Source organism: Peromyscus maniculatus, chromosome 2, assembly GCF_049852395.1.
Source record: "Peromyscus maniculatus bairdii isolate BWxNUB_F1_BW_parent chromosome 2, HU_Pman_BW_mat_3.1, whole genome shotgun sequence".
Classification (NCBI taxonomy): Eukaryota; Metazoa; Chordata; class Mammalia; order Rodentia; family Cricetidae; genus Peromyscus; species Peromyscus maniculatus.
Window position 1 is genome coordinate 169574660 of NC_134853.1, and position 16451 is coordinate 169591110.

Below are 16451 nucleotides of genomic sequence, written 5' to 3' on the forward strand. Positions count from 1 at the left end.
TTCTAAACCTGTTGAAAACCAGAGCCCGGGAGCACAGCCCAATGGAGTGTTGGTGGCTCGGCCCTTGCAGTCTGAGTGGACTGTGTATTTCAGCAAGTAAAATCGCGAAAGAGAACCAGATGACTTTCCCATCATTGTGGAGTCACCAAAGGAGGCACCAGTCTCTGTCTAGCTGACTCCATTTTGTTCTCCTTTGGTTCTGCTCTTGGCCTTTCATATTTCTTTCTCCTGAGCCATTGTCTCTCCTGCAGTTACATTGGATTGGCGAAGAAAACAAGACTGATAAATGTTATATGATATTTTGTTTGTGTTCTGACAAATAAAGCTTGCCTGGAGATGGGGGGGGGGGCAGAGCTAACCACGAGTTAACCGTAGAGGTCAGGCAGTGGTGGCACACACCTTTAATCCCAGCTCTTGGGAGGAGGAAGCAGGAAGATCAGGAGTTCAAGGCCACCCTGGGCCACATGATATTTAGTCTAAAAGAGAAATAGAGCTGGGAGGTGGTGGCTCACACCTTTGATCCCAGCACTTGGGATTTCATGCCTTTGATCCCAGCACATGGGAGGCTCATGCCTTTGATCCCAGTTTTGGGAGGTGGAGACAGGAAAATAAGGTGGGTAGAGTCAGGATCTCAGGCCCATTCAGTCTGAGGATTTGTAGAGACAGGATGAGCATTCATAGAGGTAAGAAGTGGCTGGCTGCTCTGCTTCTCTGATCTTTCAGTTTTCACTCTGATATCTGACTCCAGCTTTCTTTTTAAATTGTTAAGACTAATTAGGACCATGTTTCAGATAAATACCTTTATGATAGGGGTCCAAAAATACCGCACATACCCCCAGCAACAGTGAGCCTTGAAGAACAGATCACCCCATGAAGAAAATCACCTGTGATGTGAGAAGCTGGGAGCAGAAGTCATCTCATTGGAACTGGATTGCTATTCTCAAGGAATGTCAACAGTGGCTTCCCCACACCCCTCCCAGAAGAGCAGTGCTGACCAATCAGCCTGCCCGCCTGTCTGCTTGGAATCACCCAGGCCTCTGTTATCTCCTTTTTCTGGTCATCCACTTAAAGACAGACTTGAATTCATAGGCTCCTTTATCTGTCTTCCCAGTGCGCCATGTTGATTAAAGAGCCTTTCTTTATTATTTGTCTCTTTTGCTAGTGTATTGGGTAGGTGAGTGCCTAGGCTGTTGGGACTTCTGGAGCTTAAGGCTTTGCCCGAAATAAATCACATGTTGAACCTTTCTAAGCTAGGGACTGAGTTCTCTTTCTCTCTCAGACAAGCTAGCCATAAATTTGTAGTAATTCTCCTGCCTCTGCCTCCTGAGTGCTTTGATTACAGGTGTTAACCACCATGCCCAGCTTTCGTCTGTGGTTTTTAACAGAAAGTTTAAGGGATTGTTTAATTTTTTTTTCATGGCTCTCAGGATGATGCTGAGGGGAAATATACCTCTTCTAGAGCCTGACAACCGGAGTTTGGTCCCCAGGACCCAAACAGTGGGAGGTGAGAATCCCAAAGTTTGTTCTCTACCTCCACACACGAGTGTGGTATGTCTCCCCCACCAAAAACGATAAATAAATTTATTTTTAAAAGTTTTTTCAGGGCTAGCCAGATGGTTCAGCATGTAAGGGCACTTGCCACCAAACCTGACAGCATGACTTCCTGGGACGGAGAGGAGTGACTTCTGCAAGTTATCTTCTGCTCCCCACATGTGCACTGTAGCATGTACACACCACACACACACACACACACACACACACACACCACAACATGATGCTGTGGTCTACAGATGTGTTGGACTGACTTTATAACTATTCTGGAATATATGCAATCTTCGAGCCACAGGCTGAACATCTGAGAAGGGATGCTGATTGGCTGGGCGCTATGATGAGAAAGGAAGTATTGGAATAACTGTGAATATCACTGCTGCTTCTGGAATATTCCAGCTGCCAGTGACAGAATGAAGCAAGAGCAGACAACACCAGCAGGCATGGAGGAAGCAAAACCACGTCTTGTAGGACTTAGCTGGAGCGGCTGCCAAAGCAGAAATGTTTGCAGAGCCCAGCCTCAGCACTGCAAAGGCAAGATCAACAAGATGCCCCTGGGTATGTTGGTTTATGTCTGTAATCTCAGAATTTGGGAGAATGAGGTAGGAGGATTGCTGAGCCAAAGGTCAGCTTGGGGGCTAGAGAGATGGCTCTGAGGTCAAGAGCACTGACTGATCTTCCAGAGGTCCTGAGTTCAATTCCCAGCAACCACATGGTGGCTCACAACAATCTGTAATGACATCTGGTGCCCTCTTCTGGCCTGCAGTCATACATGCTGTATACATAATAAATAAATAAATCTTAAAAAAAAAAAAAAAGAAAAGGAAAGAAAAAAAAAAAGGTCAGCTTGGGGAACATAGTGCTCTCCAGACCAGTCTGGGCTATAGAATGCTACAGAGTGAGGCTCTGTCTCAACCATACCAAATAAAAACCGAAGAAAAACCAAACAGGAAAGAAAACATCAGGCAGTACTGAAGCCCGCTCAGTGGGCATCAGACACTGACTTTAAACCTGACGCATCAGCATGGTTTGTTTCCTCCAAAGATTTCAAGTCAAGACCGAGCTTTTAGGGAATTCCTGGCAACAGAACTGGATTGTGCAGTGATCACAATTCAGGATCCTAGAGGATAACTCCCTAGGAACACAAGGCGTCATGCCAATGAGCTGTACAGCGAGGGAGGAAACCCTCACTTCGCTACGGGAGGTTGGCTGATGAGCATCAGCGAGGTGCAGAGAGCTGCTGAACACGACCCTGCATGACCAGATCTGGGACGTCCTGAAAAGCTGGCGTTGGCTTTTGAAACTGGGGAATTAGAAGGCAGAGGGCGCCAGATTGAATTTGTGGACTCAAACCAGAGCATGCTGCTCCTAGCTGCAGAAGGAAGAACAGTCACCTGGGTGTCATGAACTTCCAAGCGGGGCGTTTTATTTAGGATGCAGAAATACAGAACTGGAACTTTTCTTTTCTTTTCTTTTCTTTTTTTTTTTTTTTAAGGCCTGGAACTCGATATTGTAGTCCAACGTGTCTTTAAACTAGCTACGCTCTTGCGGCATTCTCCTGCCTCTGCCTCCCAGGAGTGGGATTACGGGAGTGAGCCAACATGCCTGGTGGACATTGGGAAATCTAATTTTCTCTGTGGTCAAAAAGAGATAGCCCCAATCTCCTCAAGTTACTGCGTTCGAATATCATCTGGCCAGCTGGTAACTTCCTGTTTAGGAAACGTTTGCCTTAATTTTTCGAGACTTTTTTTTTGGCTTTTCGAGACAGGGTTTTTCTGTGTAGCTTTGCGCCTTTCCTGGAATTCGCTTTGTAGACCAGGCTGGCCTCGAACTCGCAGAGATCCTCCTGCTTCTGCCTCTCGAGTGCTGCCACCACCGCCCGGCGAGACTTTTAAAAGTAGCGCTAACCCCTTTATTTCCCTTTGGGTCCGTCCAGTCTCCCTCCGGTAGTTCGCAGTGGGACCGTCCATCTGGACTCCTCCCCTTCCCGTCAGACGACTTTGCCCTGGGAAAACCAATAGCTGCCCGATCGTTACATAGGCGGCTGGGAAGCGGCGATCTAGAGGCAGGGCTGAGCGATTAAGGCTGCCTGGCTCCTTGCGTGCCCTGTGCGCAGCGGGCTCTTCGCGCCTGCGTAGTGCGCCCCCCTCCCTTTCTGCCTCCTCTGCCGCCATGGCGCCCGTGGTTAGTATGGCTCCGCGTGAGGCCGCAGCCCCCGGAGCGGCACGTGGGCCTGGTGGGCTGGCTCGGGCTCAGGGCCGCGTGGGGGACTGCGGCCTGCAGCGCAGGCACCGGGATGGCCTGGCAGGAGGGACCGAGGAGGCCGGGGCCGCGGCCGGGCCCAGCACGTTGTGGGCGGAGGAGGCCGCGGCGCGAGGCGGCCGGGAGAGCCGGGAGAGCTCGGGGTGGCGCATCGGGCTTCTGCCCGGAGCCCGTGGGAACTTAGGTGCTGCGGGCTGGGTATCATCCGGACCTCAAGTCCAGCCTCGGGCTTCGGGTCCCGGGCCCGGTTACTTGGGCGAGGGGCGGGGAAGACGAATGTGACCTGCCACCGTGGGCAGCAGGAGGATTCTTCTGGCACCCCTGGGGCAAGCTGCTTCCATGGGGGTGCGACTGTACACAGTTCACTTTCCGGTGTTGGGCGAAGAGGCCGGATTTCATTCTCTTGGCTGAGGTTAGGCTGTGCGGCGCCTTCACGTCAGGCTCTACCTGGAGGTCGCTCTCCTTGGACATAAGGTTTTAGCTGGTGCTTTATCTTTTACTTGAGGCTCTTAGGTGTATTTCCGGTTGTCTTAGCATGTCTAACGTGGCTTCAGTGTGGTTTTGGTTTTGGTGTGGTTTTGGGTTAGAATCCTGTGGGGAGCTTTGGGGGTCCATTGTGGGCAGGTCCTCTTACTGATCTGTCCTTTCCCCGGGGCTAGATTTAAAAGCAGTCATTTTGATTGGTAGTGGGAAGACACATTGAATGTAACAGTTTTGTAGTAACCGAGAAGTTGACTCAGTGCAAGTTGTGAATGGTCTCTTGAACATGAAGGGAGATGTGTGCCTGCGTGAATGCAAAGCTTTTTTTTTTTTTTTAAACGTGTTATGTATACAAAGTTCTGCCTGCATGTATGCTTGCACACCAGAAGAGGGCATCAGATCTCATAGATGGTTGTGAGCCCCCATGTGGTGCTGGGAATTGAACTCAGGACCTCTGGAAGAGCAGCCTGTGCTCTTAATCTCTGAGCCATCTCTCCAGCCCTGCAAAACTTTTAATAGTAGAAATGCATGTAACAAGTTTCAGGGGTCTGTGGAGAGATGATGAATGTTACTTTTTAAAAGTGAACTGGACCCTCGGGTGTAGTTTGGAAATGCTAACTCCCGGATTAAGGCAGTTGAAAGGGTGAGAATTGTTGACTACACCTTTCCCCTTTAGTAAGTTGGGGTGGATAGCAGCTAGAATACTGTCAAGTTCCTCTGCTGTTCGTGATAAGGTCCAGGGATTAGGTGCTAAGCAGCATGGTGAAGTGTGTAGTCTGAGCTGGAGGCTAAAGATTTCAAAATGAGTGTGCAAGGCACTTGTATGCTCGTGTTTACAGATGAGTAAAAACTAAGGAGTATTTCTTGGGAAAACACTCATTGTGGTTCATATACGAACAGAGCTTCATGCTTGGAAAGATTGGGGTGTCTGGAGAGGTTGAGTGGGACAAGAGTGTTAATGACCCCCCTCCCCTTGGCATGTAGAACAAGTCCCTTGACATTGTTTTAAAAGGAACCTTTCATCTCCTTGGGTTTGTATTTGTAAGGACTTTTATACCTCTGACATACTTTGTTGTTTTTTGTTTTAATTTGGGGGGCACTGCCTGAGGCTTCATCTGTTCTCTGTATACCCTTAGAAAAAGCTTGTGGCGAAGGGGGGCAAAAAAAAGAAGCAGGTTCTGAAGTTCACCCTTGATTGCACCCACCCTGTAGAAGATGGAATCATGGATGCTGCCAATTTCGTAAGTGACATTCTGTTGCTCCTCTGGGCTGGGAAGCAGTGAGGTCTGAGAGAGTTGGGAACCTCTTGGAGTAGGTCTCTGTTGGGCTTGTAACACGGCTCTCACTTAACCGGAGGGGTGCAAGTCAGGTATTTATTGCTGAGTCCTGAGCTCAGCAGGCTAAATGGAAGTATAATGGGCTGTGGCATGTAGGTGGCAGAGCTAGCATCCTAGCTTCCTCCTCTCATGATTTCCAAAGACGATTTTACCCAGTCGGGCAAACTCCACGGGTCCAGCATTGCTGTTGGACTGTGTTGAGTTTAATCTGTGTGGGCAGCCTCGTCCTGGGCCTCTGGGTCCTTAGGCAGATGGCAGCATCTCACCACAGCACTGAGGCCCTGTGAGTTTGTTTAATCTCCTTGCTGAGCTGTCTTTGGGGTTGTTGTTTACAGATTTGGTGCTGTCCTAAGGTCCCCCTCTCACTTAAATTTTGTACATGCATGTTTGCTGCGTGTATGTCTGCACCATATGTGTGCAGTGCCCACGGGGGTGGGGGTGGGGCAGGACAGGGCCAGGTCGTTGGGTTCTCTAGAACTAAAGTTACAGGTGGTCAGCTACTGTGTTGGTGCTGAGAGCCAGCCATCTCCAGCCCTGTCCTGACTTTTGCCCCTCATTCCCATTATCCCTACTGTTCTCCTTAATCTAGAATTATTGTCTCTAGAGCCCCATTTTTGCAAATGGAATTAGCCTTGTGGCTGCTAACCTTGTGTGGATGTCTGCCCCGGCTGTCTCAGATGTGCCTCAGTTGGCTCCTGAGTCCTTTATCCAGTGACTTCTCCGTGGCTTTGGTTCTTTCTCCTTTTTTTTTTTTTTTTTGTTTTGTTTTGTTTTTTGTTTTTGTTTTTCGAGACAGGGTTTCTCAGTGTAACAGTCCTACTTGTCCTGGAACTCACTGTGTAGCCCAAGCTGGCCTTGAACTCAGATCCAAGATCCACCTGCCTCTACCTCCACAGTGCTGGAATTAAAAGTGTGTGCCACCACACCCAGCTTGGTGGTTTTTTTCCCCCTTAATTAAAAAAAAACAAAACATTTATTTATTTGTTTGTTTGCTATGCGTGGTGGTGCATGTCTTTAACCCAGCTTTAGGGAGGCAGAAGCAGGTGGATCTCTTGAGTTCGAGGCCAACCTGGTCTATATACTGAGTTCCAAGACAACCAGAGCTACATAGACCCTGTCTTTCAAAAAAAAAAAAAAGAAAAGAAAAAGACCCATTTTTTTGTAATGTGTGTGTGTTTTGCTTGCATATATGTCTGTGTACCACATGTATGCCTTATGCCTTGGAAGTCAGAGGAGGGTGCCAGATCCCCTGGAATTGGAGTTAGAGATGGTAGTTACTGCCTCGTGGGTACTGGGAAACGAACTCGGGTCCTCTCGAAGAGTGGGAGTCTCTACAGTCCTTGTGGCTTCTTCCTGTGTGGCGGTTTCGTATTGGCCCTGCCTGGTGTCACCACTGTGGCCTGTAGCACACCGTCGTTCCCTTTGCACTCATCTCTGCTAAGATTTCCCTTCTAGAAGACTTGTTAAGTAAAGTCAAGCTGTGTTTTCTCATCCTCGCCCCACCGTAATTAACAGTCTTCTGTTGGGATTTTTAAAAAGCTATAGAAACTTCCTTTTGAATTGTCCCAGGGTTGAACTCAGGACCTCACACATGCTAAGCGAGCATTCTGACCTATCACTGAGCCACGTCCTCAGTCCCTAAAATGGTAGTTTTGAGCTGAAAGGGACTTCATCTCATTGCAGTGGCTACAGAACAAAACAAAAAAGTCCTTTTGGACGGAGGTCCCTGAAGCCTGAGGTGAATGGCTTGCCCTGGCTCACATGGTGCTTTGCAGAGTATGTCTGGGCTCATGGGTCCTTGTCGCTTCTGCTGTACCATGCAGGTGATTCCAGGCAGGTCTGTAATTGTTTTTGTTGGTGTTTGTCTTTACTCTTTCTACTAGGTGAAGACTCCCTCTCTCTGTAGTGCTCAGAACTGTGCTTCCTGCTCCTTAGGCTCAGTGGGTGCTTGCAGCTTTGCATGTTCATATAAAAGTTTGGCTCTTGGTTTCCTGCTTACTCTTGACCCCTTTGGTTTGGTTTTTATGTTGAGATAGGTAGGATCTCATTATGTTTCCTGGCTTACTCTTTACCCTGTGACCATGAGTGTGCTGCCCTCTAGGCTTTCCGTGTGGCGCACATTTCATCATGCATGGAGCCAGTCAAGAATGTTTGTGCCAGCACATCTTCAGATCGCATGAGATTATGTCGAATAGTGCCATCTTCATGAACTTGCCTTATAAGCTTCATGACCTGAGTCTGATCCTTAGAGCCCACTTAGAGAACTGACTTCACAAAGTTGTCCTGATAGTCAGACACATACCATGACACACCCCCCCACATACAGACTGAAGATTTTAAAGATGCCTGTAGTTTAGTGTTGGGAGAAAGTCTGAACTAGTCTGCCCTTGAGACTGGTAAGCTCACTGCACTCACTGGCTCACTTCTGCAGGAGCAGTTCCTCCAGGAGAGAATCAAGGTGAATGGGAAAGCTGGGAATCTTGGCGGAGGGGTTGTGACCATCGAACGGAGCAAGAGCAAGATCACTGTCACTTCCGAGGTGCCTTTCTCCAAAAGGTATGAGGGGCTTCCTTCCCTTTTGCTGTGCAGCTGTGTAAAGGGCAGTGAATGAGTATGTGTGATATGTGTTGTATATAAAATGTTTTTATTTGTTTCGAGATAGGGTTTCTCTGTAGCCCTGGCTAGCCTCGAACTCAACAGAGATCCGCCTGCCTCTGCTTCTCGAATGCTGGAGAAATTTTTTAAAATTTATGTTAGTTGTGTGTTTGTATATGCAGGTGCCCTAGAGCTGGGGTTACAGGTGGTCATGAGTTCCCCAGTGTGGGCGCTGGGATCTGAGCTGTTCTTAACTGCTGAGCCTTCTCCAGGCCTGTTAAATGTTTATATTTATTTAGCTTGTGGTCATTTCTAAATTTGGTTCACAGACTACAGTGTTTCAAGCTTTGAAAGGGACTCAGACTTTGGCTGTGTTTTGTTAGTTTTTGTTTGTTGGCTGGTTTGAGGCAGGATCACTATAACAGTCCTAGCAGTGCTGGAACTCAGAGATCCGCCTGCTTCTGCTCCCCCAGTGCCGCCGGTGCTGGGATTGAAGGTGTGCGCGGCACATCTAGCTCTCCTTAAACTGTTTGCTCCCACTGCTATTAGATCATTTGGTGAGAGTGGTCCCCCTCTCCCCAACGTAGCTCAGGATGGCTCAAACTCAATATGTAACTAAGATGGCCTTGATGCCTGATCTCGTCCCTGTCTCCTGAGAGCTGGGGTTACAGGTGCATGCCACCACACTTGGGTGAGAGCATTCATTTTTAATTTTAGTTTTGTTTCTTGTAATTGCTCCTATGGTGTTGGGTGAGAGATCTGATGCTATTGTGGAGTCTTCCTTGCAGGGGTATGACACCGATTCTTTAGCCCCTGATATGTGAGGATGTGGATGAAAATGGTGACCTGTTGATTTAGAGCTGGACATAATTGGGCCTGCCTCCCAGCTTGGGTCTGGAGAAGCTTTTCAAATAGAGGGAAATTTTAAGAGTGTGCCAGGCAGGGTCTGTTGATTAAGACTGTGTCAGCAAATAGATGAGGCTGCCTGCTGTGGTGAGTGAGGCAGGCTGTGCACCACAGACATCTTCTTGTGGCCTTTTTATCCGGGTAGTAGAACCCCCCCCCCCCATGAACTGTAGTCTGACTGGAGCTTCCTTGTCTTTTTGGGACTTTGAGGGTGTCCTCTGTAGCTCAGGCCTGCCTTGCCCTTGTGAACCACTCCTGTGTTAGTTAGTCCCCTGGGTACTGGCAGTGTAATTCCCACAGACAGGTGCCTTCCTTCTCTTTTGGGGAGACTGAGAGTTGAGCCCTAGAACTTTGTATACACTAGGCATTGAGGTACATCCTCAGGTGCCACTGTCCCATGGTCCCTTTTGTTTGTTTGATTTTGAGTTAGTTTGAGACAAGAAGACTCTTGCTGAGTTGCCTAGGCCAGCTGTGAGAACTTGGGGCATAGCTCAGGCAGGCCTTGAACTTGGGATTTTTCTGCCTCCATTTCCAAATGCCTTCCTTGCCTGCTTGCTTTGCTTTCTTGATGACAATAGCATTATTTTTTTGAAACACCCAAGTGTGTTCCTGAGTCTAGGACATCTTTTTTTCTTGTCCCTGACCCTGTTTTACTGTGTTTTGAAACTCCTTGAAGTTTGGAGTTCAGCTCCTCATTGCAGCACGGTCTGGGGAAGCATTGACACTGGGGCTGACTGCAGACTGTGGATCCCTCAGTTCTGAGATGAAAGGCATGTGTTATGACAGCTGGTGGTTGCCTGCTTGTCTGTAGGACGACTGGGTAGAGCTGAACCATTGTGCTGGTGGTGAGGTTGTTGGTTATATCCAGGTCCTTGTTGGTGAGCTGGTCTTTATACCAAGAGTCCACAGAGTGGGCATCCTTTTTTGCTTTTTTGTTTGTTTGAGGCAGGGCTTCTTTATGTAGCCCTGGCTGTACTGGAACTAGCTTTGTAGACCAGGCTGTCCTGGAACTCAGAGATCCCTCTGTCTCCTGAGTGCTGGAATTAAAAAAATAAAGACATGCGCCATGCGCTCGCGCGCGCTCTCTCTCTCTCTCTCTCTCTCTCACACACACACACACACACACCCTTCCCCCCAGCAAAGAGGATGTATCTTGAGTCCCATTTTGTAGTGGGAGAAACTGAGGTGTGGTGAAGTTAATTTGCCAACCTCCCTTCATGGTATTGGGCATAGCTAGCCCTCAGGATCTCACATCGGAACATCTTCAGTAGTGAGATAGGCAGTCAGGCATGTGGAAGGAGCAGGTTTTGAAATGCTAATTCAGGCTAAGGCAGCAAATAGATAGAAAACTATAGTGTGGCTGAGAGGTAGCTCAGGTGGGGAATGTTTGTTTAGCATGTGCAGCACCGTATCAGGGAAGAGACCTGAAGAAACTTGAGAGGCAGGATAGATCATAGCTTGTACCAGAGTTTGAGGCCACTCCAGGTAACAGTGGGACCCATCGCCCAACAAGAGTTTCAGCTCTGGAATGGCTGGGTGGCACATGCTATGCCCATGTGTTAGATAATGGCCATTCCATTGAAGAAGTTAGGGGACTCAGAACATTGGTAAATAGCCCTGACAACCCCTATCTGCCACTTCAGGGGGGCTTGCAGAAGGATGTGGGAAGTGCTTGGAGTTGGCTGGGAGGTTAGTGTTCTCAGCAAAGGTGTGAAATCACTAGTAATTGTCAACTTTCCACTGTGATCTTTCTCTAGTGGTCACTGCAGACCATTTTGTAGGTGGTTGCTGTTGTTTAGGGGACCAGCTGGTGCGTGCTGATACATCCTCACCTTTGTTGGCAGTTTAAGCATTTAGGTAGATGTTTGTCTTGTTAGAGTATTGGCTCAGGTGTACACTTGGCCTGTCCTTGGTTTGGAGGGCTGAAAAAAAATCTTAAAGTTGTTTGCATTGTGTTTTATGAAGTTAAATGTTTCAGAAACATTGTGGCAAGAAAGCCACAATTCTAGCGTGGTTCTGAAGTGTTCTTTCTCTGCAGGTATTTGAAATATCTCACCAAAAAATATTTGAAGAAGAACAATCTCCGAGACTGGCTGCGTGTGGTCGCCAACAGCAAAGAGAGCTACGAGCTGCGTTACTTCCAGATCAACCAGGACGAGGAGGAGGAGGAGGATGAGGATTAAGACACATTGGTCTGGAATGTTTTGTATTAATTCATAAATAAAATTTAGGAACAAAACCTGTGGTTTATCATTGTATCTCTACAGTGTGGGTTGGACAGGAAATTGGAAATGACAGGGCCTAGCTTTAAATGGTTGCGGCTCATTTGTATATAGACACTTTTCTGCTTGAGAATTTCAGCTCTCCAGTAGTGATGCCCAAGCAGAGCTAGAGTTAGGGGACTGTGTCTGACCCTGGTGGTAGATGAGAGGGTGGGTTGCTCATGGCAGCCAACCTGAGGCTTAAAAAGCCTGGTACCTCTCTCAGAGAAAGGTTTGAGATGAGAATACAGTGTGGTATGCTTGCTCCCCATTAAGAGCAAGCAGGCGATGTCTTTATGGGACTCTCCTGGGAAAATGGCAGTCAGTACAGGTTTCAGGGACATTTGTCTCTGGTTTGGATGACAAGTTGCTCACAGTTGTGTGCATTAACCTTTTTCCTTCCTGTAGAAATAAGAGGTGATATTTAGTGTCACTGCTGCATATTCTGCTCTTTATGAAAGGATTTGTAAATACGCTGGGCGTCCATGCTTTTAGGTGGCTTTGCATAGGATATCTGTGAGTCAGAGGTCAGCAAGGGCTAGTAGTGAGAAAAAATATGTATGTATGAAACCACGGCTTGTCCACCAAGTCTTTGTAACAAGCTGTTTCTTTAGCCTCCAGCAGAGGGTGCCGAAGGCAGCGTCCAGATGTTCCCAGTAGGGGGAGCTCTTCCATGCCCTGGGCTCAGGAGGCTTACAGGGAGGGGAACATAAGTGATGGAGGAGATGAGTGAATGATGCAAGGGTGGAAGTTGCCCAGGAAATTGCTGCTGAAGCTGTCACTTAAGACCACAGCTGGACTTAGTGATAAAAGTCTTAGTCTGGGGCTACAGTCCAGTGGTAGAGCTCTTAGTTAACATGCTCAAAGCCTTAGGTTCAATCTCCATCACTGCAAAATGTCCAAGCAGTGTGCACCTGCAGGGCACTGGGGCAGAGGAAGGCCTGGGGTGTGCCTGGAGAACTGACTGGTGGAAGACTTTGAAAGGCAGGAAGATATCTTTGTCAAGGGTTACTTTGAAAAAGTTCCTGACACCTTAGGGACTCCTTTGAAGTCTGAATTCTGTAGGAGCATCTCATCTGCCACGCTTCCTATTAACACAGTATGAAATGTTGGAAGGGCTTGCTTACAGCTGCTGGCCACACCGGAGGCCTGTGCTCCGTCAGTCAGCTGGAAATCGAATGTCTGAGCCCTGCCCGGGCTGCACCTCCAAGTAAACACATGGTTCTTGGGTTGAGTTTAACATGTTGAGGCTTTGCAATCTCATTTGTAGCAAAGGTTCCAGCATTTTCTATTTCTATGCAAATTTCTTAAAGCAGAACTGTATTGGTTTTCTCTGCCCTTGCAGAAGACAGCAATTCCTTTAGACCTATAGGTGCCCCTCGTGATTAGAATTTCTCAAATTTGTGACTTGGGTTTACAGATCTTGTTTGTTGACTTGATGTTCCCATGTGGTAATTTCTAGTTTGGCTGTAAAAAAAAAAAAGTTAACCCTGGGTTGATTAGCATATGCTTCTAAAAAAAGGTCCCAGGTTCTGGAACTGTAATAAAATGGAAACTCCCTGGGTTTTCTATGCCTTTCTAAACTCCTGTATTTGAATGTTGATCACATTTTGTATTAAAGTGGCTAACACGTGGGTACTGTTACTGTGCAAGGCTTGCTTTCTTTTTTCTCTACCTCACACAACCTGTTAACCTTCTCTTTAGTGGTTAGTTGCCTTGGGCACAGAAAAGTCTCCTGTCTCTCTGTACCTCCTCTCTGCAGCTCAGCCTCCAGGAGGTTGGTTGGAGTTGACTGGGTCTGGAGAATCGCTTTCCAAACAGATGCCTTTTTCTGATGGGCACTGAAGAATAAACCTGAATTCTGTTAAATGTGCTGTGGCATCTGTGCCCAGGGGCCCTCCTAGACCCGTCTCCCTTGTGTCTGTCTGGCCTGTGCCTTACCTGTCTTTATCAGAAGTGTTGGCACAGAAACCCTGGAGTTTTAAACCGTGACTTCAGTTCATAGAAGTCATAAAACAGGCATAAAATAGGCTTGCTCCTTGCCAGTTACGGTGGCTCCCAGTGCCCCCTCCCTCGAGTGTTGGTGCAGCCCAGGAAGTATTTACATGGGAGGCTTACTCATTTCTAAACTTAGTTTAGAGAGGCCTCCACAGCCCCAGCCTTTCAGGGGTGAAGGTGTATTTGCCCTCCCAGCAGTAGCCAGTCAAATGGACAGGTTGGTGAGATTCACCTCTTACAAATACCTGGGATACTTGCCAGCTGGGGCGATTAGCCTTCTGTGGGGGTGGGGGTGGGGGTGGGGGCACAGCTCAAAGGAAGGTAAGGATCCTAGCAAGGGGACAATTGTCCCTTTTAAAGTCAGAAAATTTCAGGAGATCTGGAAGTCAGTGTGGACACCTGGCGATGTGATCCCTTAGACTGAATGCTAAAGCAAGCAGGGACTTGAGGATGCTGGTCTTTGTCAGTCAACCACCGTGGGGACTGCATCACAAGATGATGTGCTGTTCACTGCTCGTGGACATGGCCGGTTGGTAGAAGTTTCTTTGTAGGGAACCCCATTGGCTGAATCAGCGATTGTCCTGACTGGGGGTTAGACTGGGGGTTGCTTGCTTGGGGAAGAAGGGAGGGGTTGGTTGCAGGGTGTCTACTGCCTCCATAAGGCCCCAGGTAGAGGGGACTAGGGAGATGGCGCAGTCAGGACTGTGCCACAGGAGCGTGAGCATCGCCTGGGTGCAGTGGTTTACTCCTGTAATCCCGGGGCTGGGAAGGCAGAGATAGAAGGATCCCTGGGACATACTGGCCAGCCATTCGAGCTGGTTAGCAAGCTCCAGATTCAGTGTGAGACCCTGTCCCAAAAGTTGAGGGGAGCTGGAGAGAGTGCTCCGTGGTTAGCAGCACCTGCAGCTCTTAGAGTGGCCCGGGCTCATTTTGCAGTGTCCACATACATACAACCATCTGTAACTCTGGCCTGGCCTCTGGGCACTGCATGCATGGAGGCAAAACACAAAATAAATCTAAGAAATGAGGTGGGACTAACAAGATGGCTCAGCAAATACAGACACTCCATCAAACCTGGAGAAATGAGTTTGATTCCTGAAACCCATATGGTGGGGAGGGTTAACTTCCATAAGTTGTCCCCTGGCCTCCACATGCATACCATGGCATTCTTGTCCCCTTCCCTTAAAAAAAAAAAAAGTAAAAAATAAGGTAAAGAGCAGTTGTTGAGGAAGACTACAGTGATTTGGGCTTCCACACATTCACATCCATGAACTTGCACCCATAAAATGAAGCACACATCTTAAACGATGCCAAAATACTACTGATACTTGAGTACTGAAACTGAGGATGTTTAGTCCAGCCGTGTTCCAGTCTAGTGAGCTGCTCCCTAGCCAGAGCCCAGAAAGTGCCCATCAAATGCTCCAGGCTGACTGTCCAGGCTGACTCTCTCCACTTAAGGGCCATGGCCCCAAGGTTCTCTTCTGAGAGGTTCCCATGACATCCAATAGTCTGAGATCTACTCTTGGGGGCAAAAGCGTCCAATCTGAGCCAGGTCTAGAGGAGCACTGACCTTCCACTCCCAGGACGACTGGCCATCCCAACTGAGGTCCCCTGCCAAGTAGAAGGTACCCAGCAGTTCTGATCTCTGTAGGCAAAGGTTGTCCCCTGGCCTCAGAGTCCAGTAGCAGGAAGTGACCATTGGTGTGGAGACAGTGTTGAAGTTGCTGTCTACACAGCTCATGGGGTGTTCACACAGTGCTGTGTATGCAAAAGGGGATCAGCTGTTCAATTGTTTTTTGAAAACAAAACTTCATATTTGTTTCAAATTTCAGAATGTTTCATAACCACCATATTAAAAATATTTTGATTTGTGAAGTGTCATTGAGGTAGAATTACAAGTCCAGCAAACAGGAAGGAGACTTGTCTCCTGACACTAACCTTAATGATTGGCTTGTTCTCACAACTGCAGCTTATGGAATGTTCACCTGTTCTGAGATCGGGCATCTTGGGTCCATAGTCATGAAAATGCACATTTAATAGTTTAATAAGGAGGGGTATCCTTTAAAAAATACTGGAGATTAAGCCAGGTGGTGGTGGTGGCAGTGGCGGTGGCGGCGGCGGCAATGACGGCGATGGCGCACGCCTTTAATCCCAGCACTCGGGAGGCAGAGACAGGCAGATCTCTGTGAGTTGGAGGCCAGCCTGGTCTCCAAAGTGAGTTCCAGGAAAGGTGCAAGGCTACACAGAGAAACCCTGTCTCGAAATACCCCCCCTCAAAAAAAATTACTGGAGATTTGCCGTTAAACCACACACACACACACACACACACACACACACACACACACACACACACACGTTTTTCCCTACCATCCCAGCTTAGGTCTTGGGTCATTAGCGGATGCTACCCCAGTGCAGTAATTGGGAGAGCATCCCGAGTGCACATCTTAACATCTTGACTCTAATCTGTGCAAATTAAGCAGTTGGAGCTGTTCTTGAATCTCTTGACTTTCTCAGCCTCGCCTTAGGAATCAGAGCTAAGGTTAATGGTGTATGTGTGCATCTGCATGCCTGTGCACACGTGTGGGGATGTGGGAGGCTTTCTGGTGTTGAGAAGTATGTCATAAGTTCCTCTGAGGTGGGGCAGGGGACCTTTGAAAAGGTTTAATGTCGACTGACAGAGGTTTTGGGGTGCTGGTAATGGAGGGTGGGCATATTTGGTAGAGCTTGGATTTTTTTCTTCTTCTTGGATCATTAGCAGACAGGGAAAACAGTGGTCTGGAGAGAGCTAGCAAGCCCTTCGGGGGGGGGGGGGAGTGTGCAGGCTCAGGTCTCAGCAATCTGGGGCTCCCCTCGGCAGGAAAACAGCCTTGATCCACATTCTTCCTGCTCGCTGGTCCTCTTGCCTTGTGCAGGCGGCCTCCACTGCTCAGAGTGTTGTAAGAGTGATCTGTGAGATGGGGCGTCTCAGTGCCCTGCCTGTCAGTCCTGGGAGGCTGACAGACCTGCCTTTGCTCACCAACAAACGAAGACACGTTTTCTATGGAGTGGACTCACAACTGTGTAG

General features: G+C 48.2%; 1 protein-coding gene across 1 annotated transcript; it reads left to right on the forward strand.

The window, feature by feature from the left end:
- Positions 1–3593: 3593 nt before the first annotated feature.
- On the forward strand, positions 3594–13033 carry Rpl22 (ribosomal protein L22). Its single transcript, XM_006993778.4, has 4 exons — positions 3594–3732; positions 5427–5531; positions 8059–8183; positions 11167–13033. Exons 1-4 carry the CDS (start codon positions 3721–3723, stop codon positions 11309–11311), a joined length of 387 nt encoding a protein of 128 aa, XP_006993840.1. The 5' UTR covers positions 3594–3720; the 3' UTR covers positions 11312–13033.
- Positions 13034–16451: the final 3418 nt, after the last annotated feature.

Excerpts from the sequence above, each read along its gene's own strand:
- Rpl22 (XM_006993778.4), top strand. Across the intron at positions 5,532-8,058 it reads TCATGGATGCTGCCAATTTC|GAGCAGTTCCTCCAGGAGAG; the intron begins GTAAGTGACATT and ends TCACTTCTGCAG. Across the intron at positions 8,184-11,166 it reads GAGGTGCCTTTCTCCAAAAG|GTATTTGAAATATCTCACCA; the intron begins GTATGAGGGGCT and ends CTTTCTCTGCAG.